Source organism: Lactuca virosa, chromosome 2, assembly GCF_052849685.1.
Source record: "Lactuca virosa cultivar CGN04683 chromosome 2, Lactuca_virosa_CGN04683_v6, whole genome shotgun sequence".
In the NCBI taxonomy this organism is placed as follows: domain Eukaryota; kingdom Viridiplantae; phylum Streptophyta; class Magnoliopsida; order Asterales; family Asteraceae; genus Lactuca; species Lactuca virosa.
Window position 1 is genome coordinate 288,159,092 of NC_136427.1, and position 26,551 is coordinate 288,185,642.

Sequence of the window (26,551 nt, forward strand, 5' to 3'; positions counted from 1 at the left end):
AGGAAATGCTTTGATAACGTATTTATCATCTTTTTCTGGGAACAAATTCCGCAACATTTTTATTAAAAGAAGTACTCTGATTTCTATAAAGCATAAACAAAATCGGTATTTTCTGGCCGTGAAAATGGGGATGTCACAACACTCTTCGTCAACCTATCCACAATAACCCATATAGCGTCCACACCCCTCGCTGTCCTTGGTAACTTCGTGATGAAGTCCATAGTGATCTCTTCCCACTTCCACATAGGAATGTGTAGCGGCTGAACCTTGCCATGCTGCCGCGGATGTTCGGCCTTGACCTTCCTGCAAGTCAAGCACCGCTCCACGAATAGCTCAGTCTCAGATCTTTATACATTTTTGTAGCTCTCGGATGTATAGAGAACTTGGACTTGTGGGCCTCCTCCAATATCATCTGTCTCACTCCCCCGGTCACCGGTTCCCACACCCGGCCACACAGTGTCAAGAGCCCCCGACCATCCGGTACAAATAAGTGAAACTGTCCCCGAATCCGCTCTATCTTCCATTTCTCTTTCCTCAAACCTTCCACTTAAGTCTTCTTGATCATATCTAGTAGTGGAGAGACCACTATCATCCTCAGACAAACATTCCCGATCGGTGAACCTACCGTCTTGCGGCTCAAAGCATTGGCCACCACGTTGGCCTTCCCTGGATCGTACAAAATATCGTAATCATAGTCCTTCTGTACATCCAACCACCTCCTCTGCCGCATGTTCAGGTTCTGCTGATCCATCAAATACTTCAAACTTTTGTGATCAGTGAAGATGGTGCACCGAACTCCATACAAGTAGTGCCTCTAAATCTTGAGGGCGAACACCACCGCTCCCAATTTCTGGTCGTGAGTGGGGTAATTCGCCTCGTGAGGCTTCAGCTGCCTCGAGGCGTAAGCAATCAATTGCGCCTTTTGCATCAGTACCGCCCCTAACCCTGAAATCGATGCATCACAATACACTACCAAATCATCCAGCCCCTCCGGTAGCACTAGAATCGGGGACTCGTACAACTTCTGCCTCAAGGTCTCGAAAGCCAATTGTTGGTCCGGGCCCCACCGGAAAGTCACATTCTTCTTGGTCAAACGGGTCAAAGGCACATCGATCTTGGAGAAATCCTGGATGAATCTCCGATAATAGCCCACTAAACCCAAGAAGCTACAGATCTCAAATGTGTTCTTCAGTACTTCCCACCGCATCAACGCCTCAACATTGGTTAGATCCACCGAAATACCCTCCTGGTTGATGATGTGCCCCACGAACTGCACCTCTCGCAGCCAGAAATCACACTTTGAGAACTTGGCATAAAGACTTTCCATTCTCAGTGTCTCCAATACCTCCCTCAAATGCTGCTCATGCTGCTCCTTGGTCTTAGAATATACCAGGATATCATCAATAAAAATGATCACCGACCGATCCAGCATCGGTTTACACACCCTGCTCATGAGATCCATGAATGTTGTTGGGGCATTGGTGAGCCCGAATGGCATCACCACAAACTCATAGTGCCCATACCGAGTCCCGAAAGCTGTCTTCGGTATATCTTCATCCCGAATCCTTATCTGTGGCACCCCGAACGAAGATCAATCTTAGAAAACCTAGACGCACCCTGCAGCTGATCGAACAAGTCATCGATCCTTGGTAGCGGATAACAGTTTCTCATCATTAGTTTGTTCAGCTCTCGATAATCGATACACATCCTATGTGACCCGTCCTTCTTTTTCACAAACAGGATCGGTGCTCCCCACGGGGAACTGCTTGGACGGATAAACCCTCGGTCTAGCAGCTCCTGAAGCTCCGTAGATAGCTCCTACATCTCGAGCGGAGCTAGTCGGTACGGTGCCTTGGCTATCGGAGCGGCACCCGACACTAAATCAATGCGAAACTCCACCTACCTCTCCGGAGGCACTCCAGGTAACTCCTCGGGAAAGACATCCCGAAACTCTTGTACCACCGGTACACTGCCCAAATCCGTCGTGGTCTCAACCCTCGTATCTGAGATATATTCCAGAAATCCCGAACAACCCTGCTGAATAACTCTCCCAGCCCTCGCAGCTGAACAGAGGGTTGGCCCCTGCGAGGCCCTCTCTCTATGAATAACCAGTTCTCCCCCACTTGGGGTTCGAACCCTCACCAACTGGCGCTCGCAATCGATCATGGCCCCATTGGCCCCCAACCAGTCCATCCCGACGATCACCTTCAGCCCTCACAGCGGAATCGGGACTAGATCAACCCAAAACCTCTCCCCAAGCACATTCAAGACACAGTCTCGGTACACCCTCGCAACACTCACAGTGCGGTCGTATGCAATCTCAACCTCAAGCGGGGAACCCAAAGTCCCCGGCGCATCTCGGAACTTCTTGCTAAGCGCAAGAGATACAAACGACCGGGTACCACCCGAATCGAATAGAACATGGGCCGACATACCATTGACCAAAAAGGTCCCTATACATAAGGACCATATACACGTAAGCAATGCAAATAAATATAGAGCAGGAAGATAAAATATGTACCATCCACAACATATGGCGCTGCCCGAGCCTCCTCGGTGGTCAACTAGAATGCACGACTCTTCACCGCTGGAGCATCCGCCTTAGCAGGGCGGTCATCTGTAATCCTTAGTGTGACGGGCGCAGGCACCGCCACTACTCTTCCCCCTCCCTGCAACCTCGGACAATCGGCCTTTTTATGGCCAGTCTGGTTGCAGTAGAAACAAATCAAGCCCTTCTTGGAGCAATCCCTGCTTACGTGGCCCAACTGACCACATGTATAACATACCGGACCCGTCCCCCGACAAAATCCACCATGAGATCTCCCATACTTGGCACACCGGCCACGGACCTGCTGGCCCCTACTAGATGAATCCGAGGTCTTAGGCTTTTTAGCCTGACCTACTGCTGTCTGTGCCTGCTCGGGCTTCCGCTTGGTGCGGAACTCCAACTCCATCTCCCGCTCACGATTTTAGGGTTTTGCACCCTGTAAAGCTCACAAACTCACGGATATCATCCTTCAGCATGGAATGATACCTCGTCCTCCTCATCTCCTCATCTGTAGCATATTATGGGATCAATAATGCTCATTCCCGAAACTTGGCGGTGATCTTCGCCACAGTCTTGATGGTCTGTTGGAGCTCCTGAAACTCCCTCACCAACCGTTGCACCTCAATAGATGGTGCAAACTCCAGATCAAAGTGTCTGACAAACTCTGCCCATGTCATCTCAATCACACCGGCTGCTCCCACCTGGCTAGCCACCTCTCCCCACCAGTCTCGGGCTCAATCTCTCAACATACATGAAGCAAAACCCACCTTTGCCGCATCAGGGAAAGAACTCGTGCGTTGGGTGTTCTCTATGTTCGCCACCCAGCGTCGGCTAACTATAGGATCCCTGACCCCAAAGAACTCTGGTGCCCCGCACGCCTTGAACTCCTGGAACGAGGGAGTTCGGGCCCCGACCTGGCCCACAGCAATCTCGACTCTGAATGATCCGAGCCTCTCCTCCATAATCTTCATCATCCCTTCCTTGACCGTCCCAAAAATCACTGGGGTGGCGTCAAGGATACCCCTCGTAACGTCGGCTGCAATGTGCTCGCGCAGCCTCTCATCGATGGGCTCGATACCGTCACCCGACCCATATTCGGATCCTGATCCTGATGCCCCTGCACCAAATCGGGTCACCACCATACTGAACTGCAATGTTACAAATCATAATGATCAAGATGTTCAAAAAGGGGATCCTCCCACACCGGTTCTGCTTAGAGCTTCCAGATCTAACATCAGTTCGAGTACAGGTCATGTGCTTTCAGTAGTACGGGCCCAATACTATCTTCCACACCTACATGTACCTTCCCAAAGGTTCTACCTGATAACTCTAATTTGTTCCAGAACAAAACATATCCCACATGTTACAACATAACTCAAATCCTAGGCTATCCTCAGATTTACTCTACCCACATCAAACCGGAAATCAGACCAATCATAACAGGTTGCCTTTATGCATGCAAATTATACACATAAAAGGATCAAATAGACTTTCGAATAATAGATTATACCCTAGGACCACAACCGGACAAGGAACAGGAAATAAGGCCAAATCAATCATTCTAAGGCTATAAGCTCCTAACCGTATATAATTATAAAAGCATACACATAGCAAGATCCATACGATTATCATAACTCAAATGTCAGTATAACATGGCTAACATACTGGGGAACCACTTACCTGGCTCGGCCGATCACGTGCATTGCACTATCCTCTTTTCCATTTTAAGAAGTTTTTAACTTTTATTTTATTGTTATTATTTTTTTAAAATAATTTTACCATTTCCTTAGTTTGAGTCCTGACACACCCGAGAGTATGCCCGAATCCCTCAAACCAAGGCTCTGATACCAACTTGTAACGACCCAAATTTTTAAATAAATTTTTTATTTTTAATTAACCAATCATCCCCATAAAAATATGAAGTAACATTGACCATTGTTTTCAAAATTCATAACATTAACATCTTATTCAAAACATCAGAGTGTCCCATCAAAACAAATGTCGGAGAATGCATGTCGCACCATCAAACCATGCCCTTGCCCTTAGGCTCAGAAGTACCTGAAACAAATCAACAAACCGTAAGCTAACGCTTAGTGATTTCCCCATAGCATACCCCGTACAATACACATAATCACATAATCCATATTAGCTGTAAAAAGCTACAAAAACCATATAAGCCATGCATACAACATATAAGGATGTCATGGAAACCCTCCAAGGTCTTACACCTAGTGCCACTAGAACCCCCACGTGGTCTTAACTACCTGCCATGGGAACCCCCACATGCTCTTTACTACCAAGAGTATCATACAAGCTAAACATGCGAATATACTAGAATGCCATGGAAACCCTCCAAGGTCTTACACCAATGCCATGGGAACCCCCACATGGTCTCAATCTACTGCCACGGGAACCCCCAGGGTCTTCCATGCAAGAGTCATGCTAACATAATGCATAATCAATCAACAATCCACATATCGTAAAATGGCCCGGCCTTGGTGTAACGCCCACAGATTTGGGCTAGTCAATTTACAGACGATGAACGTCAAAAATGAATTTTTGATAGAGGATTATTTATAATAAATAATCTTAACTAAGTTGTAGTATATGTGACAAGGTTTACATACATATAAAGAACGCTGAAATCCGAGTTAGAACGAAGAAGTTATGACCCGTCGAAGTTTCGCGACAGAACCGACACGACACTAAGTGACGTAAATAGTGAATTTACGATAGAATGATTTTTAGCCTTAGTAATCTAAACGAAAGTCGTAGTGTTCGTTAAACTAAGAGCGTTCATAAAAAGAACGCCCAAATCTGACTTCGTATGAGGAAGTTATGATTTTTCTAAGTTTCAACTTAGCAGTAGACAGCTAAAAACTCGAATTTTAGATCGAGTGATTTTTAGCCGACACAACCTAAACTAGAATCAAATGTCTCGTCAATAGTAGTACAACGGTAAAAAGACAGATGAAAACGGACATCGGATGAAGAAGTTATGAATTTTTAACAGATTTTCCTGTCCCGGTCTGTTAAAAATAATAACATTAAAATTAAAGTCAAAATTAGCCGACGGAGTCTAAACGAAAGTTGTAGATTATATTCCCGCCTACGCGTGGACATAAAGAACGTCAAAAAAGGAGCTCGTATGCGAAAGTTATGAATTTCGGAAGTTTTTGGCTCAAAAATCGAGAAATCCTTGAAAACCGGATAATTTCGCATGAACAGTAACCGCCACGTCACCTCGCACCCGCAACCGCCTAGTGTCCGCCTCGTGTCAGTCGCTGATTCGGCCGAAGCCGCGGTCCAATGCGAAACCGACGCGCCTCGCATCCGTGGCGTCTTCCAAGCTCGTACGCGTGTACAACCTTTGGTCCGACGCGTGCCATCTTTGTGTCCTGTCCGAAGCGCGCCAGCTGCCTCCCCTCCGGATCCGAGCCTCGCATCTGCTGCCACGTGGAGCCCTCTCAGCCGTTGATCTTCGGTCTCGCACCCTATAAAAGGGGGGGGGTGCGAGATCTCCCGGGTAATGTTTGATTTTTGCCCCTTTTTCACCCCTTAAACAATATTTTTATCATTTCGAATTCCCCCGAAGCCCCGGTATCATTTCCAACACCTGAAACACGTTCCGGAGTGCCCGAAGAGCCCGAGAAATTTATCTTTTCGATTTTAAACCCAACCCTCGCAAGGCCTGGTTTTTGGGAAATTATCCCGGTTTTATCGGAAAAGATTATTTTAAGAGACGAGGTGCTGCCCAATTATCGTCTTAACAAGTGAGTGTATAGTCACTTTCACCTTACACATAGATATGAAGTATTTTATATAAAATACGTGCTATGTATATATATGTTGTTTGTTTATTTGAGATAGATGTTGAATGAATGTTTTATACATGTTTAAAATGATTTAAAATGTATATATATTTTATCTTCAAATATGTTGGGTAAAACATGGGTAGATAAAGAATGACGGATGAAAGTACGATATAGATGTAAGTTGGTAGCTATGAATTTAGTACGGTATAGATGTACGTTGGTAGTTATGGATTTAGTACCTTGGTAGCTATGGACTTAGTTCCCGTTGTATAAACCCTGGCGACGATGTGACTTTGTGCCTATTTGACATAAATTGCTGAGGAAAAGCAGTGTTGTCACCCCGATGTTTGCCTTATTTGACATAAATTATTGAGGAAAGCAGTGTTGTCACCCCATTGGTTGCCTTATTTGACATAAATTACAGAGGAACCCCCGAAGCAGTGTTGTCACCCCGATGAAAAATTTTTAGACTAGGTCCCTTATAAATAGATACTTTAGGAACGTAAAGTGAGAAATACGGGAATGGGTAATCAGGGATATTTTTGGTTGATGAAATTAATAAATTTATTGTTGGTTGATGAAATTAATAAATTTATTATTTGTGGGTTGAAAACCCTATATGCTCACCAGGCTCCCAAGCCTGACCCACTCAGTTTCTTGTATTACAGGTAATGGCAAGAGCATAGTTGGATGAATTAACGAGAGATTTTGGATTATAGGCCAGTAGATGTAAATAAATGTTGTAAGGCTTATAATATACTGTTTATGGTTTTGATCTGTATCAGAACATGACATCCCGAGGTTTTGTTATGAAATGGAAAATATATTTCTTTAAGAAATAATTTGATAAAATTTTATTATATTTTGTTTTGGGAACAAATTCGCAACATCTTTGGGAAAATTACTCTGATTTTATTTTAAAAGCATAAACTAAATCGGTCTTTTCTGGCCGAGAAAAATGGGGATGTCACACTTGGTGCCTTAGACCCATTGGTATGGTGAGAAGACTCACCTCTCAAGAATGCTGAACTGATACGACAAGATCAGATAATTCCCAACGCGTAGCTCTAACTCAACTGCCTATAATCATCATGTGATTAACTTGTCGAAATCCCGAAACACCATAAATACCCTCAAAGTCAAACTTGGTCAACCCTGGTCAAAGTCCTAGTCAACAGTCAACAGTCCATGTTGACCCCAACTCGTCGAGTGCATCTAGCAACTCGTCGAGTTCCTTCAGAGTCCAGAAAACCGGGACAAACCCTATCCAACTCGCTGATTTGTCTCATCAACTCGACGAGTTCACTCAATATCCAGAAGATGGGGAAACCCGATCGAACTCGTCGAGTTTCCAGGGAAACTCGTCGAGTCCCCCCTTGATTGCTTAATCTGATGGTACGTCGATTGCAGGGACTCCAGGGCTTAGATTTGAAACCTTAAGGTGTCTAGAAGGATAAAGTTTCCAACTTTATCCTCTAGAACCACTCCGAATGCTCTAAAGCCCTTAACAAATGATGGAAAGCTCAAAAGCTTAGCCATGTGGTTCAAGACTCTAGGGATCTGGAATCCCTTCTTTCCAGAAGAGGTTCTAATCCTCAAAATGTTCCAAAGATGGAGGCTTTATGGACATGCATGTCCAATGCATGTCTTGAAGTCAAAATGGCCGAAAAGGGGAAATATATCCTAAAATCCATGCATGGCATCCATGCTTGACCAAAAGCTTGATCTAGCCCACCATGGGACCATTTTTCCCTGGAGATTCATAAAGTTGCAAACTTTATGAACCCCATGCATGAAATCAACAAGAATGATGGGAAATGAAGAGTAAACTCAAGATCTGGTCATATCTAAGATAAAAATCGAATATTGAAGGCTTATAATAGTCCACAAGATGGTCAAGCTCAATAGTGAAGGCTTTCTTTGTTGGATCTTCTCCTTCTTCTCACTATCTTCTTCTTCTTAAGCTCCACGAGTCACTCTAGCTCACAATATGAGAGAAAATGGGGATTAGGGTTTAGCACAGACGTTCTTAGGGTTTGGAGGCTGATGAAAGGTCAGCCTCAAGGTTTTTAAGGAGATTATATAGGGTGCAAACCCTAAAATTAGGGTTTTTCCTTTACAGCACCTACTCGTCGAGTTGGGCCTTCCAACTCGTCGAGTAGGTCTTAGATCTCGCGTTCCAAAAATGAAATCTACTCGACGAGTTGGAGCTCCCCAACTCGTCGAGTTCCAGTCCAAACCCTAGAATTCTGAAAGGAACTAGATACCTGAAATGAGCGTTACACAAGCATTGGAAGAAAGTATTCGGATTCAAGCGCTTAAAGACAACCCAAATCCGATATTGGGCATTTCTCATCTTTTTCGAGAAGGAATCATTCATGATATACAGTTCATGCCCTTCATGTATTTTTATCTTCCAACTCAAGATGTTGATCAACTGGACTTACCAATCTCTCCACATAGACACTACTACATCAAGTTTGCACCTCTGCATCAAAATGATGATCCTCAAACTATCATCCGAACTGAACGTGAGAGATTGAGCACTTTTTATTCTACCAACGCATGACCCCAAAAGGAAGTGTGGTCTCGAAAAAGAATCACCAAGATAGTTGGTCATGGTAGAAAAGTCCAAAGCTAGTTTGACCTTGATTGTCTCATTTACAGATACTACATTTCTCGAAACAAAGATTCTACCATCACAATCATAGATGCAGACTTTCCTTCAGTAAATCCAAACGATATTCTTACCATTGTTGCTCACCTCCGAGATCGTCAATCAAATTATTCAAGTATCGGAGACTACAAATCAACTATCTGCTTCTTGAAGGACTACATTGTTGAATTATGTGCATCTGATGTAGAGTTTGCTCATCTCTTCATAATGGAAAATGTCTTAGCTCAAATCACCTCTAAGCTACCTGAAGCCCAGATCTTAGTAGAAGGACCAATCGGAGAACTAGAACTTGGTTATGTCTACCTCAAAAAGAAGACCAATAAAAAGGATTTTTTCCAAGTTCTAGACAAACATCTCATTCCTACCAAGATCCTTCAAAAGTTCATCTCTAATGCGGCCAAGAGTGATTCTTCCGAACATGTGAAAAAGAAATTCATTGAGCATCTCAGATGGTACATCAAGGTCCAAAGATGGCTCCAAAATGATTATCTATTTGTGTTTGATGAAACTAAGTGATGAGTCAATTGATTGCTAAGATCACTTAGGGGGAGATTGTTGATACATGAAAAGTGATCTCTTAGCAATCCGAAGTGAAGCCAACTCCGAAGGAAGAAGAGTTTTGAGATGATACCAGTTCCAAAGTATAGATCTGTATTGTGCATTAAATGTTCCTAGTACTAGTTTATACAGTACATGGGACAAGATCAACAGAATCAGCTGTGTCAGCCTGTTGATCTTCAGTTGTCTTCTAGTCCATGTACTTTATGGGTTTTGTCTTTTTATCACTCCTTGTCTATTTAAGGAGTTGTAACTTTTATGTCTTATATGTATGAGTGCAACATTCTCTATCATATTAATACCAAGAATCATTTAGTCAAATCACTCTCTTTTACATTCTTATTGTTCTTAAATTACTTTACATTATTTATACTTATTAATCATTTATATCTTAAATACTTTGTTGAACATCTCTATTCCGAGACAAGACTGGTTTACCAGACTTGACTGGATCTCCATTAGCAGCAAACATTGATTTTAAGTTAACTCAAGGTTTGAGTTTTCAAACCTTGTCCGCACATAGATCATTTCTTGTCTTCTTAAGTTGATTTCTATTTTTATAAAATCCATAACTCTTTCCTTTGGAGTCGGATTTTTACGAATCTCATATCCTTGAGATCATGTTAACGAGTATTATCCAAGTATGTTAACCAGCTTAGAAAACGTTACAACTTTTTGGACGCTAATTTTTGAGCCTAATGGACATTTTTAACAAATAAATGTGATGGCACATTTGATTCTTGTTATCTCAAAAATCAAATATTACAATACTAAGCTATTACATCTATTTTCCTACTCTTTCCTAGTGGCGATCAGTGACGGCAACCTCTCGGTTGTCACATTGGTCATCTACAAATTTAGACCTAAATTCCGAGATGTCACACTTTTAATTAATTAACAAAATAATTTCTAATTAATTTATTAATTCCTTAATAAATTAACAACTTATTTATCTCCTTTCCTTATGCTATTTGGGTCATGAGGCCAACCCAAAAGGATAAAAAAAGACCTTGGACACTATCTCCAACAGTCTCCCACTTAGACAAGTCGTTAAATTTTCAAGATCAGAATATTTCACTAATAATCAACAAAGAGTAGTCCTCCACTGCAACTGCCAAACTCCTATCTGAATCAAAAGTTGGTCCTTAGAAATCTGATCATCTTATTCCTTTGTTCTAGATATCTCTATGAACATGGTCAATCTCAATGTTTAACATTTTGTTTCATGATTAACAAACTCTATCATTACATCTGACTACTAAACCGAACACATCAATTTAGTCAAAGATCGGCCAAGCACTTCAGATGTTAGCACTAAATCATGGAGGGGCTTATGGATATTGCTTCCTAGTTACGAGAAGAAACAAATAAACTTTGACTACATAGTTTTTGTCTACTCATTAAATCATACATGTAAATACCATTTATGACTCCCAGTTACGGATAGCACTGGAGCACACCAATGCATAATAGATTTTGCAAACAAAACCCCAAGTATGTATCTCAGTTTGAAGAATAAAGGATATTGTCATCTTAGAATTATTTGTGATTGAATCCATGAAGTAATCTCTAAGTTTAGGTTGTTCAATACTTAAAATCTCTATTTTTAAGTACTCATGCAGTATTAACACAATCTCTATTGCAATGCCTAAAGCACCTTCATCAATCAACTAATACTCATGACAATCTTAAATCAGTCATCCATTAGAGTGTGATTGACTATGGAAATTTAAACACAATTAAATATTCTGGAATTTGGTTCAAAACATGAAAAAGTGAAACACAATATTTGAGATAACACAACTTTGATAGCAAACTAAAACTCTTTATTAAGACTCTTCGAAATAAACATCAAAACTTTTACAATTCATACTGTTATATGTTTCATAATAATTCAAACTAAAAAATAAACTATTACGTCAAATTATTATCTAGTCTCATGCCTATGGTTCTCGAATGACCATCATGTTTCTCTCTTTATAGTGGCTTCATGAACGGATCAACAGGATTCTCCTCAGGTGGTACCTTATTCACGACAATGTCTCCATCTTCCACTCTATGTTGAACGTAATGATATGTTCTCAGTATGTGTCTCGAATTACCATAATCCTTGGGTTCTTTGGTCAAGGTGACTACACCCTCATTATCACAACAGATCTATATAGCTCTTTGATGCTTCGTACAACTCCAAGATCACCGATGAAGTTATTTAACCATGTAGCCTCCTTTGCTGCTTCACCTGCTACAATATACTCTGACTCGCATGTCGAGTCTACCATCGTCTTCTTTTTGGAACTTTTCCATGTAACAACTCCTCCATTCAGCAAAAACACCCAACATGACTGTGAGCACGGGTTGTCCTTGTCAGTCTGGAAACTTGCATCTAAATATCTTGTAACTCTCAACTATTCTCTGCCATCATGTACCAAGAACATATCCTTAGTTCTTTTCATATACTTAAGGATATTCTTTATGGCTGTCCAATGACTAACGTCGTGATTTTCTTGATACCGACTCACCATGATTAGAGCATATGAGATATCAGGTCTAGTACATGTCATGGCGCAGAAAACTGGACACCAATCATTGTTCCAAGTGAATACTCATCTTGGGTAGATTGCATCAAGTACTACTAGGAAGGTCATGATAGTGATATCTGGACTTACATTTCCATTGGGAAACATAATCCAAATTTTCTCAAAAGCATTACCATTCCTGAAGTAGATGTTTCCCATGAAACTACCAAAAGAACTGACGTTGGCATCGCTACAACCAGTGGCGGACCTTAGTGGAGCATTGGGGGTCCCGGGCCACTGCTCAATTTCCGGCACGTAGTGTATTTTGTTTTTTTTTTGTTTTTTTTTTTTTTTTTTCTATTAGGTGCACCGGCTTGAAGTACGAGGGATCCCCCTACTAAAACAGTCTGCGTCCACCACTGGCTACAACTGCTTTATCTCATGATCGAAGAGTTAAGAAACTAGAATCTAAGGCGATGCCCCTTGACCGTTGTCCAAATGTCACTTTAGCTTATCTGAACGTGCACCCCACACCTCCAGACCCGCTTTATAGTTAAAGTTGAACCCAACTTGTCTCGAGTCGATCCTTATTATTCTAAATTTTATGATGATAATAAAATCACCAACATATTATTCACAAGTGCTTATGGATACACACTAGGGTAGTAGGAAACTTTCATGACTTTTTGAAAGGTTAGCAATACCTTATAAAACCAATGAGTCTTGCAACAGAAAAACATACCAAATACAACATTTTCTTAATATAGGTTAATATCACTAGGTCCAATGTTTGTAAACTCTGAGGGAAATTTTTTTTATAGATGGAGTGTACTCTTTTGCCTTGAAGCAAAATGTTATAGCCCGTGTCATTTTTAATCATTGCATTTGAACCCCATCTACAACCCTAATAACATTTGGATCAACAAAAAACTCTCCCTAAGTTTTTTATGGCGGGCAATTGAAAGCCTATAAAGGTTCATTATTTTCACTTTCTATCCATGTATGGTGACTTGTTACCACTTACTAAAACAAGCTCTATTATCAGTAAATTGTTAGATGAAAACCATAAAGAAGTTATCATATTTTTTAACTATATCACATAGTGTATCCAACTTTTTCATACACGAGAAAAGACATGGCATCATATCACGAATAACATTTGGCTTACGATCCCAAAATCATGACCTTTAATAGTGGCCCATGAAACCAATGTGTTGTTAATCTCACAAAAAAATGGATAGCCATTCACATATTTTGTTCAATTTTCACAACCCTTACCACTTCTTTTTAATAAGTCTGGTATGAGGTCGTGATGTTTATTAGAGAGAGATACATTACAAGGAGACCTAAACAATCACATATAGACAAGCCTAATGTTATAAACTTTTATGGGCTTTTAGAATACTTTCCTTCTCTTTGTATTTCATAAGAAAACATGATTAATTTCTCTATTTTTAAGGACTTTGTGCAATTACGGTGAAATTGGTCTACTTTCGCGTTTGTGGTTTGTTTTGAAGGACATGGAGATCATAGGATAATCTTGGTAGCATACAAGGAGGCATTGGGACCATCCTAAGAAGTTTAAAGTGCGAAACAAAAAAAAAGTTACAAAACACAAAATGAGGATTTAACAGGCTTTTACACGGTCATGTAGGTTTAACAAAAAACAATTACACAGTTGTGTAGAAGTACATAAAAGATTCAAAAAAGCTTTAAATTTACGCAACCGAGTAAATCCAAAGCAAAAAATCCGTATGGTTGTGTGTTCGATTTGATGACAATGGGGGAGGGGAGGTTTTTTAGTACGATTAGTAAGAAATTGAAGGCATTCAAATCAACGAAAAAGCAGAGGAGATTATTCAAGAAAGAATATTGTGGTTTAGTGTCATCAATAATTTTATTTTATTTTGTATGTGTTAAATTTGTAGTTTAACTGACTGGTTGTTTTGTAATCGGTTATTAGTCAACATGATTGGCTAAAATCTCAAAAGTTCGACTTTGAGTTCTTAAGGGGCGTTTTGTTCGTGGAATTTTTTAAAGGGAATGGAAATTATCAAATGAATTTCAATCTCAAGGAATATAAATTTCAAGGAATTTGAATTTGTTATGTGTTTGGTTGACATGGAGTAGAATCTATTTTTTGTTTGGTTTGTAGATTTTCCAAATGAATTGGAAAGTAAATTATGTATTATGACCAAAATACCCTTTCATTGATTTTTTGTAACTTACTATTATTTTTAAAAATGATAAAACTTTCATTTATTAAACACTTACCCACTCAAACCTATGTGATCTTGGTGGCATGGGTGTAAGCATGTGCGTGTGGGTGTGTGTGTGTGTGCGCGCGCGCATGTGGGGATGTGTAGGAGTTGAAATCAAATTCATTGGCATAGGCTTGTTGGCGTAGTCATGTCGGCATGGATGTGGGTATGGGATAGGGTAGTGTGGGGTAACATGGGTGGGTGTGGAGGTGTGGGTGTTAGGGTGAGGTGGATGGGTGGGGCGGGCGGGGGTGCTTGCGTGTAGGGGTGAGGAGTGGGGTCCGGTGGACATGTGGGTGAGATAGGATAGGAGTGGGTGTGTATTGGTGAGGGCGGGGTAGTTGGGTGTAGGTATATGGGGGAATGGGGTGGGTGTGGGGGCGAATGTGTGTGTGTGTGTGTGTGTGCGCGCGCATATGGGTGGGGTGAGACGAGGGTGGGCAAGGTGGGGTGGTGTGGGGATGTGTGGGGTGTAGGTGTTAGGATGGGGTGGATATGGGGGTAGGGAGAGGGTGAGCGTGAGGGTGGTTGTATAGGTGTGGGTAGGTGTGTGGATAGAGAGTTGGGGTGTTAGAGAGATGATGATAATATATTTTAATTTGATAAATCATGATTAAAATAAAGAGTTTGTAAGAGAGTATTTTTGTCTTTTAAATAAAACCAAAGGAATATAATTTAGAATCTGTCTTTACCAAATAATTATCAATTTTTTTGAACATATAATTTAAAGAAATCAAATTTCTTTGATTTTGTCAATTGAACATATAATTTTTACTAATTTACATTTCAATTCCTTCAAACTCCTTTGAAATCCGTGAACCAAACTACCCATTAGTTTCGTAGTGATTGTGTTTGTTTTCCTACATTGGTATTGGATTCGCGTTTGGATTTAGCAATCTAGGTTTTGATTTATTAAAAAACATGTTAATTGCATTGTTTGAGCAGGCCACTTAGATTTAACAAGAAGCAACACTAGGCGTTTATTGTGTTAGGCCAATAGAAGCACGTGGAGATGCACATATCTTTTGTGGGAACAGTTTGGGAGATACGCCCACAAAAGTTTTACATGCCAAGCTACAAATTACTAATTTTACTAGAAAATTTTAGAAGAAAATAGTGACAGACACATACACATAAAGCTAGTATGTGCTATGTTATGAACTAGAAGGGATTGAATTTCTCAACATATTTATATTGTTCTAAAACTATGTTTTTAGGCACACAAGTCTTTCCATATTGTAATTGTAAAGGATGTTTTACATATTAGATTTATAATCAAATAGTTTACAAGTCATTGTTAAATTTTGGAACACAATTCTGATTGCGCCTAATAATGTTTGATTGGTCAACATAATATAAATCATGACAAGAGTTCATAAGTAAAGAGATTACAACTACATATCCTCAGGCATTAAATGACATCTTGATTGGCGTTTTGGACGATATTTTCTCCCACTGGTCAACTCTGATTGACCCGGTTGTGTTGTTGGTGGTGTAACTGGTGGTGAAATTGACCGGTTGAATGATGATGGCAGTGTTATAAAATGCCACTCTTCATCAACATCACTGATCCAACCATGATATGGTTTTCGCCTTCGGGGTTGACTGTTTTCAGGTGGTGGTGGAAGGATGGCATCCATGGTAGGTGGCACTGGCGGCATTTTTAGAACCGTTTCTACAACAGGTGGCAGTGGTGTTAAAGAGGTATCCAGAGGTTGCGGTGGTGGTGGTGGTGGAGGAAGGATGGCATCCATGACAGGTGGCACCGGCGGCAGTGTTAGAACCATTTCTACAACAGATGGCAGTGGTGTTAGAGAGGCAACCAGACATCCCTTGATGTGCCATCATGTTCCTGGTGTGCCACATGCGTTCTTGATTATTTTGTGGGAAAACCTTAGAAAAAAAAAACTGTAGTATTTTTTATGACAATAGTCAAGCCCTTTAGCTATGAACCTTTTAACTTTCTTGTTGGGATTGAGCTGCACATATGACCAAACAACATCCATAATTACCTTTGTTACAATACTGATTACTAATATTATAACTTTAACTGAGCTAAAAAAATAGTTCCCAACACAGACCACTATTTTAGTATTAAATAATTACAATAACGTTGTTTTAACTTTACTTTGAAAAAGCAGAGCAATAGGTCTTTTAACTACTCTTTGAAAAAACTGACGAATTAAAATCCAAATCACAAATGTACTGCAATGATTGATCGATCAGATACACGTACCGGTTCTGGAATCTTGGTTTTATTTGTTTGGATAATATACAATAAAAGATGTATTATTCATATAAATAGATGTGTTAATTTGTAGTTTTCCTATAAATAAAATCTTGGGTTTAATTTAAGCACATTATTTCTCCATCGATCTCCAAATCTCATCACCAACAATTAGTTATGTGCTGCTCATTCTTCCCAAAAGTAGCGGTCTTAGTTCTTACTCTTCTCATAGTACAAATGAATGAAGCTGTCTCTGAAGATAGTCATGCATTGTTGGCATTCAAATCCATGATTACACATGACCCTCAAGGTATCATGAGATCTTGGAATGATTCTCTTCCTTTTTGCCTTTGGGCAGGAGTGACATGCGGTCGTCGCCACCAAAGAGTCACAAGCTTGGATCTACCAAACATGGGCTTAGTGGGTACTTTATCACCTTATCTTGGCAACCTAAGCTTCCTCATGGACATTAGCCTTGAAAACAATCATATTCATGGAAGTATCCCTCCTGAAATAGGTAACTTGTTTCGATTACGAGTACTCTCCCTTCGTAATAACTCGTTCACAAAAAGAATCCCACCCAACATAACAAGTTGCTCAAAACTATCGTATTTTGACTTATCTTACAATATGCTGTCTGGAAAAATTCCAAATATTTTCACTTCTCTGTGGATGATCAAAACGTTAAGGTTGAGTAAAAATAACCTAACGGGTGGAATTCCACCATCCATTGGCAATCTCACATCTCTTGAAGAACTCATTCTTTCTTATTGTCCATTGGGAGGGAGCATTCCAGATTCCTTCAGTCGGTTGAAAAACTTGCAAAGATTAAGCTTGGGAGAAAATGGCCTCGTTGGATCCTTTCCATCGTTTATCTATAACCTTTCCAAGTTACAACTTTTAAATTTTCCAGAAAATCAACTTGTTGGCAGTCTACCCTCCAACTTATGTCTGGGTCAACCCCATTTCCAAAGACTAGAATTGTCGTATAATCACTTCACTGGATTCCTTCCGTCCTCGATATCAAACTGCTCAGAGTTGCAAATCTTTGATGCTTCTAGTAATGATTTCATGGGGGACATAGCTACTGATTTTGGAAAACTCAGACATCTTAAGTGGTTATCTTTTGGTCGAACCGAGGAGGATCTTGGTGTCATAAAAAAGTTTGATTCACTGTCTAATTGCAGCAATTTGGAAGTATTACAACTTGAAGGCGTCCGATTAACGAGGGGGTTACCAAATTCGTTTGGGAACTTAAGCAAACTGACGATCCTAGCACTTCAAAATAGCTACATATCAGGCACCTTGCCTTCATCTATAGGCAATTTGTTTAGCTTAACTGTCCTTTCTTTAGCTGGAAATAACTTCACAGGCATGATTCCCAAAACCAATGGCAAGCTTCAAAAGTTAGGAGTGCTACATCTAGAGGTTAACAGTTTCTCTGGGATCGTTCCTAGATCTATCGGAAACCTGTCATCCTTAAATCAAATGGAATTAAGTAGAAACAAATTGGAAGGTAGTATACCCTCGAGTATCGGGGAATGCAAAAACTTGATACTTCTATCACTTGCTGCAAATAATCTTAGAGGAAGTATACCCAAAGGACTATTCCAATTGTCTTCACTTTCGATCATACTAGATCTGAGTCGAAACAACCTCTCTGGAGTGCTTCCAGAAGAGATTGGCGGCCTGAAAAACTTAGGAACGCTCGATTTGTCCCAGAATCATCTATACGGTGAACTTCCTAGTAGTCTAAGCAGCTGCATCAGCCTTCAATTCTTAAATTTTTCCAGCAATTTCTTACAAGGATCGATGCCGGAAGCATTGAGTTCTTTGAAAGCCCTCGAATATGTTAACCTATCAAGAAATAACTTTTCTGGACATATTCCTAGATATCTGCAACAAATTCCTTTGAAGGATCTAGATCTTTCATATAATGATTTTGAGGGAGATGTATATGTTAAAGGTGTGTTTGCCAACACAAATGCAATATCAATCATAGGGAATCATAGACTTTGTGGGGGAATACCTGAACTTCACCTACCCAAATGCACAAGTAACGACTCCAAAAAAGGCAGAAAGCTTTCTCTTGGTGTTGTTGTAGCGATTTCACTATCTTCCGCTGTTGCAGGTATAGCTCTAATGTCATTTGTCTACTGTTGTATAAAGAAGAAGAAGAAAGAAAAATCATCAGAACCAATGTTGACTGAATCTTTTGAGAAGATTTCATATGAAACGCTTTTCAAGGCGACTGAAGGGTTCTCTTCACAAAACCTGATTGGTACAGGTAGCTTTGCTTCGGTTTACAAAGGAGTTGTCGATGAAAATGGGTCGACTGTGGCGATAAAAGTACTAGACCTCCAAAGACGAGGAGCTTCCAAGAGTTTTATAGCCGAGTGTGAGGCCTTGAGACATATTCGTCATCGCAACTTAGTGAAGGTCATAACTTGTTGCTCAAGCCTCGATTTCCAAGGCAATGATTTCAAAGCTTTAGTGTACGATTTCATGTCAAATCGGAGTCTAGAGAGTTGGTTGCATTCACACACGACGCCTCATGAATACGTCCAGCCTCGTCAACTAGATCTTGTTCAAAGAATAAGCATTGCCTATGATGTGGCTTGTGCTCTTGATTATCTACACTACCGCTGTGGAAACGTTGTTGTTCATTGTGATTTGAAACCAAGTAACATTTTATTGGATGCTGATATGTTTGCTCATGTCGGAGACTTCGGGCTTACAAAAATTATTTCCCCTGAAGAACATTCTAATGAAAACAAGAGTAGTTCAAGTGTTATCAGAGGAACAATCGGGTATGCGCCTCCAGGTAAATTTACAACCGTTTTTTCTTATTCTAATCCCTATTTCACATTTTCACAAATAACTCCCCCTAATTTTGCAGAATATGGTCTTGGAAATGAGGTCTCCACCAGTGGGGACATGTATAGCTATGGGATCCTATTTGTTGAATGTGAAGCCATTGGGTTAGTCAAAAGAAGTGGCAGGAAACAAAGACTCTCATGTGAACATGGAAAAATTGTTACGGCTGCAGAATTTCAACAATGGTGGCCTTATCAATTTCACATGTATGTGAATGGAAGAAAAGGCTTACGACTCAAAATATTATAAATAGGCTTCTTCCTTTCATTTGTAAAACTTGTATCTAGTGTAACAAAGAAAGAGTGCAGATTAGCACCAAGAAATATAAACTCCAAGTTACCCTCGTGTGGACGTAGGTTAGAAATAGACCGAACCACCTTAAATCCTTGTGTTCTTGTTTTTCGTGAGCTGTGTGTGTGTTTAGAGTCGTGTGTTAAGTGTCTCGATCCTAACAAGTGGTATCAGAGCAAGGTTGTAGCTCCAGAAGGTGATTTTAAGTTTTTGGTCGAAATTTTTTTTCGTCAAAAACGATTTTGGTGTATACCGTTGGAAAGGTCTCGTTCCGAAGATTCCGAAAATATTTTTTTCTGAATTTTTCGACCACCGGAAGACGTCCAAATCGCCGGTCAAAGGTTCGCCGGAATAGTGACCGGGAAAACCAGTTCGCCGGAGAAGACGACACTGTAGCGCCGGAGCCTTGCCGGAGAAGACGACACTGTACGCCGGAGACCTGCCGGAGAAGACGACACTGTAGACGACACTGTAGCGCCGGAGCCTTGCCAGAGAAGACGACACTGTACGTCGGAGACCTGCCGGAGAAGACGACACTGTAGCAGAATTTAAAAAACTCAGATTTGGTCCCTGAAGTTCCAGAAAATTGCAAGAAAGGTCCCTGTTCTTTCAGAAAATTGCAAAAATGGCAGAAGATGGTAAAATCAAAATTGACAAGTTTGATGGAACCGATTATGGATTTTGGAAGATGCAAATTGAAGATATGTTGTATCAGAAAAGTTTGCATTTGCCTATGTTGGGCGAACAACCGGATGACATGTATGATGAAGAATGGAAGTTGTTGGATCGACAAGCCTTGGGTGTAGTTAGGCTTTCATTGGCAAAGAGTGTTGCGTATAACATTGTTAATGAAACAACTACTTATGGAGTATTTAAGGCTTTGTCCAACATGTACGAGAAGCCGTCCGCTTCCAACAAAGTGTTCCTCATCAAACAATTGGTTAACACCAAAATGAAGGAAGGCATGTCAGTTACCGCTCACATAAACGAGTTTAACTCGATTATCTCTCGTTTAGCCTCAGTTGCAATAAAGTTTGAAGATGAAGTACAAGCGCTCCTCCTTTTATCATCTTTGCCCGATAGTTGGTCAGGCACCGTCACAGCTGTTAGTAGTGCATCCGACACTATTAAACTCACTTTCAAGAGTATTCGTGACTTGATTGTAAATGAAGATATCAGACGGAGAAGCAATGGTGAGACTTCTAGTTCTAGTTCTAGTTCTTTATTGCATACAGAAAGTAGAGGAAGAAGAAACGAAAGAGGACGTAGTCGAGGCAGATCAAAGTCCAGAAAAAGGGGGCAGTCCAAGAACCGAAAAGATATTGAATGTTGGAATTGCAAAGAAAAGGGTCACTTTAGAAGCCAATGCCCAAAACTACCAGCTGAAAAGAAAGAAGTAAACAATGTATCCTCTGAAGAATCGGGAGATTTTCTCATATGCTGTGTTGAGAATTCAGTGGAATCCTGGATTATGGATTCGGGTGCTTCTTTCCATGCCGTCTCATGCCCAGATATGGTCAAGAACCTACAAACAGGTGATCTTGGCAAAGTTCGTTTGGCCGATGATCAAGTGCTTGATGTTACGGGTATTGGGGACGTAGATTTGAAGACCTCCATGGGAACCAACTGGACATTGAAAGATGTCAGGGTTATCCCAAACTTAAGGAGAAAGTTGATTTCAGTTGGAAAATTGGATGATGAAGGGTTTAATGTTCACTTTGGGGGTGGACAATGGAAAGTGATTAAAGGCAAAGGAAACTTGGTGTGTAAATTGAAGAAGAGTTTGTATGGTCTGAAACAAGCACCCAGACAATGGTATTTGAAGTTCGATAACTTCATGAGAAAAGTTGGTTACAAGAGATGTGACAATGATCATTGTTGTTACATCAAGAAGTTTAAGGGTTCTTATATCATTCTACTACTCTATGTAGATGATATGTTGCTTGCCGGTTCAGACATGTCAGAGATCAAGAAGTTGAAGAAACAGATGTCTGAAGAGTTCGAAATGAAAGACTTGGGAGCTGCAAAGCAAATACTCGGGATGAGTATATTCAGAAACAAAGATGGTTCTTTAACACTATCTCAAGAAAAGTACCTTGAGAAAGTATTAGAGAAATTCAGCCTTAAAGATGCCAAGATCAGAAGCACACCTTTGGGAAGTCACTTTAAGCTTTCTAAAGCTCAGTCACCCAGATCAGATGAAGACAAGAAAGAAATGGCTAAAGTTCCTTATGCATCCGCAGTTGGTAGCCTCATGTATGCAATGGTATGCACGAGACCAGATATAGCTCATGCAGTGGGAGTTGTTAGTAGATTCATGTCCAATCCGGGAAGAGAACATTGGGAAGCAGTTAAATGGTTATTGAGATACTTGAAAGGGACTTCAAAGACGGCATTAAATTTTAAGGGAAAAGACGTAGTTCTGAATGGTTATGCAGATGCAGATCTTGGTGGTTGTAAAGATTCATACAAAAGCACCACAGGGTATGTCTTTACAGTGGGCGGCACTGCAGTAAGTTGGATGTCCAAACTACAGAAAAGTGTTGCCCTTTCAACCACAGAAGCAGAGTATATGGCAGTTGCTGAAGCAAGCAAAGAGCTTATATGGTTGAAGAATTTTCTCAACGAACTTGGCAAAGAACAAGATGATTGTGCATTATTTTGTGACAATCAAAGTGCAATTCATCTTGCAAAGAATCCCGTCTTCCATTCGAAGACAAAGCACATACAGCTGAGATATCACTTCATCAGAGAAAGAATTAATGATGGCACTCTGAAGTTGAATAAGATCAAAGGAACTGGAAATCCAGCTGATATGTTGACTAAGGTTGTCACCTTAGAGAAGTTGAAGCTTTGCATAGCTTCAACTGGCCTTCAGGATAATTGAAGAGAAGGCCGGGTAACTAGGAAGGAGTCAAGATCAAAAGTTTTTACAGAAATACAGATACACAGTTGAAGCAATGGTGAAGATTGTTTCGTGGCTTCAAGTGGGAGATTGTTGAGTGTGAAGCCATTTGGTTAGTCAAAAGAAGTGGCAGGAAACAAGGACTCTCATGTGAACATGGAAAAATTGTTACGGCTGCAGAATTTCAACAATGGTGGCCTTATCAATTTCACATGTATGTGAATGGAAGAAAAGGCTTACGACTCAAAATATTATAAATAGGCTTCTTCCTTTCATTTGTAAAACTTGTATCTAGTGTAACAAAGAAAGAGTGCAGATTAGCACCAAGAAATATAAACTCCAAGTTACCCTCGTGTGGACGTAGGTCAGAAATAGACCGAACCACCTTAAATCCTTGTGTTCTTGTTTTTCGTGAGTTGTGTGTGTGTTTAGAGTCGTGTGTTAAGTGTCTCGATCCTAACACTATTGTTAGAGATGTTGACCGAAAAAAAACCTGTTGACCCAATGTTTCAAGATGGCCTAAGCCTGCATTTGTATGCTAGGAAGGCCATGGCTGATGGTTTTGTGCTTCAAATTGTGGATCCAATGCTACTAAATGATGATGTCAAAGACGCGTGTTTGATTTCATTAGTGAAAATTGGCGTGCAATGTTCTTCTGAATCTCCACAAGATCGAATGAATATTGGGAACGTTATTCACGAGCTCCTCTCAGTAAAGGTTGCAGCTCGTTCTTGACCCATACAATCTCTGGTGCCAAAGTTGGTGCCCCTTAAAAGCTAGTGGGTGATTGTGTTATATTCTAAAGAATTGAATTTGTCAAACACATTAGTATTGTTGTAAATCTATGTTTGTAGATGTACAAGTATTAGATAGTATTGGTTATTAGAATAGTTTCCATATTTATGTTTGACATAGTTTCCATATATCAAGTCTTGAGTGTTAGCATAGGATTATTATTGTAGTGTTAGCATATGATTACTATTGTACTCTGTAGACACTCTTTCCTACGAAAATGACTTTTTCTGTATATACACTATACATCCTAGTGCCTAAATATCAAATCTTATGCTAATGTACATGTAGGAGAGTATCAAACAAAGAAGAATAACTAAAATGGCCAAAAAGCTCTTTTCGCAAGATACCCTGCAAAATGACCATAAAAAACAAACAATGCATGCAAAAATACACAAACAAGTATAACGCTTCAAGCTGAGAACAAAATCCCATTTCCCAGAGAGTGTTACATCCCAAACTACATATTACTAATTTCAATAGAAAATTTTAGAAGCAATAGCGACACACACATACACTGAATCTCTCAACATGTTTATATCGTTCTAAAGGTACACAACTAGTCTTTCCATTTTGTAATTTTAACCGATGCATTAGATTTTATAATCAAATAGTTTACAAGTCTGTTAAATTTTGGAACACAAGTCCAATTGCATCAAGAAACGTTTAATTAGTTAACATAATCTAAATGTTGAGAAGAGTTCAGAAGTAAAGAGATTACAACTACATATCTTCAGGCATTAAATCCCATCTTGATTGGCGTTTTGGACGATATTTTCTCCCATTGGTCAACCCTGATTGACCCGGTTGTGTTGGTGGTGTAACTGGTGGTGAAATTGACCGGTTGAATGATGATGGCAGTGTTATAAAATGCCACTCCTCATCAACATCACTGATCCAACCATGACATGGTTTTCGCCTCCGGGGTTGACCATTTTCAGGTGGTGATGGAAGCATATCATCCATGGCAGGTGGCACTGGCGGCAGTTTTAGAACCGTTTCTACAACAGGTGGCAGAGGTGGTGGTGGAGGAAGGATGGCATCCATGACAGGTGGCACTAGCGGCAGTGTTAGAACCGTTTCTACAACAGGTGGCAGTGGTGTTAGAGAGGCAACCAGAGGTTGCAGTGATGGTGGTGGTGGTGGAAGGACTGTAAGAGGAGTGGAAGGGCAGATCGGAATGTCAATGAAGCCAGACTTTTCAGCTTCAATGATCTCATTCTGCATTAAGACACTAGAACTCTTTAAAACGAAGGTAAACAAATTGGGGAAAAACTAAATCAAATGTAAGCAATTTCACTACCGGATTTGATGTTTCCCCTTGTTCTTGATTTTGCTTATCTTGATCGGCAAGAAGGGCTTCCAAAAGCACGCAATACGCATCAAGTTCAATAAACCCATACCCATCTTGCCCCCCATATTCCTAAATCAACATACATTCGAATCATAATAACAACTAATAAATATTTTTTTTTAAAAAAAAACTGGGTTTTACACCAAGAACAGTCAACTAAGAACACTTGCTACAAACACAATTCGATCTAGAAAGGGGATTGATTGTATAAACCTATAAACCCTAATTGAAAACATGGAAGACACTGAAAAACCCCATCAAAAGTATTAGCAAAATGAAAAGATGTCAGATTTGAGGAGAATACCTTCAGGAGCTGACGCATCTTGGCGATGACGACTTCTTTGGTGAACCCAAATGGCGCCATTGCATCAATGGCTGCATCCATTCGAGACGTACGAGACTGCAAGATGGTTTCACGAAACAGAAATGAGTTATTATTAGTCGATTAATCTATCAGAAATATCCGAGGATGATCATCAAGAAAGTAAGAGAATGAGACCTTGGTGGTTCTCCCCCTTGGTGCCATTTGGTTTCACCCCTGAAGAAACTCTATTTGATTCTGAGTGTTGATGTTACCGGTCTCTAGCAGAAGAGTTTGAAATGGCAACTTAGAGAGATGAAGACAGAGTGGAGTGGTGAACACAGTAACCAAAAACAAGAAACAGAGATGCATGCGCATCGAGGTGCGCATAGAGAGGGCTCGTTTTAGACGATGTACGGAAAGAGCAGGAGGAATCGTTTTTTTTTTTTAGGGAAGAACTTACCCAAACGGGTTATGTACAGATACGCCGTTGATCTCAACCTTTTCCATATATATGTTTCGTTTATCGATGGAACTTTTTATTGATTTTCGAGTTTGAAATAGATTTTGAAGGAGTTTATGAATGGAACTTTTTATTGATTTCCGAGTTAGAAATAGATTTTGACGGAGAAAAAGAATAATTGATTTAAAAACACAGTAAATCGTAAAATTGGTCGTTATTCTTTACTAAAAGTGCGGTTTGAGTCTAACCTAAAATAATTTATCGTATCTTCAGTTTAAAATTAAAAATATTGTGCAAATTTAGTCATTTGAAAGTTGACTAAACTGTACAAATGGTCCTGTGGTTTGCTTAAAATTGTTACTTTGATCCAAAAAGGTTTGGACTAGCACCACAAGTCCAAAGTTTTCATTTTGTTGCTAGTTTTGTCCAATTTACTTTGAACTTTTTCATAATGACGATTTTGCCATTACTTGTTTCTTTTTTAGTTATTTATTTATTTAAATATTTTTCTGTTTAAATGAAAAAAATTGCGTTTTTGTTTATATAATTTTTTTATAAAGGAATAAAAATAAATAAATAAAATATACAATCTCTCTCTCTCTCTCTCTCTCTCTCTCTCTCTCTCTCTCTCTCTCTCTCTCTCTCTCTCTCTCTCTCTCTCTCTCTCTCTCTCTCTCTCTCTCTCTCTGGCATTAGAGAACAATTCATTTTTTCTTTCATCGTAACAAAAATCACTCGTTTAAAGGAAATAGTTAATCACCATAGCATGTTCTGCATCCCACCCTTCTATGCATCGATTCACCGTTCATCATCTACATGTATGCTTTGCTTTTTTGAAACCCCTATGTGTAGTTTCTGTTGGTTTAGACTAAAAGACTTCAAAGATCACCCCCTTTCCCTTTCGATTTTAGGTTTCAGGTCCAAATGAGAAGAGTACATGGAATCGGAGATGGAGAGATGGGGTTT

General features: G+C 40.0%; 2 protein-coding genes and 1 long non-coding RNA gene across 3 annotated transcripts; 1 reads left to right on the plus strand and 2 right to left on the minus strand.

Moving 5' to 3' along the window:
- Nucleotides 1-15,603: 15,603 nt before the first annotated feature.
- LOC145161348 (uncharacterized) lies at nt 15,604-18,967 on the minus strand. Its single transcript, XR_013738481.1, has 2 exons — nt 18,877-18,967; nt 15,604-18,758 (listed from the first exon to the last, which is right to left on the minus strand). It is a non-coding gene; the product is annotated as an uncharacterized LOC145161348 (long non-coding RNA).
- LOC145161342 (uncharacterized) lies at nt 16,755-19,825 on the plus strand. The gene is made up of 2 exons (XM_079080849.1): nt 16,755-19,426; nt 19,502-19,825. The coding sequence occupies exons 1-2, from the start codon at nt 16,780-16,782 to the stop codon at nt 19,726-19,728; spliced, it is 2,874 nt and encodes a 957-aa protein (XP_078936975.1). The 5' UTR covers nt 16,755-16,779; the 3' UTR covers nt 19,729-19,825.
- A 4,207-nt stretch (nt 19,826-24,032) lies between these two features.
- Nucleotides 24,033-25,657, minus strand: LOC145161349 (uncharacterized). Its single transcript, XM_079080853.1, has 4 exons — nt 25,321-25,657; nt 25,126-25,221; nt 24,771-24,890; nt 24,033-24,688 (listed from the first exon to the last, which is right to left on the minus strand). The coding sequence occupies exons 1-4, from the start codon at nt 25,345-25,347 to the stop codon at nt 24,191-24,193; spliced, it is 741 nt and encodes a 246-aa protein (XP_078936979.1). The 5' UTR covers nt 25,348-25,657; the 3' UTR covers nt 24,033-24,190.
- Between the last annotated feature and the right edge of the window lie 894 nt (nt 25,658-26,551).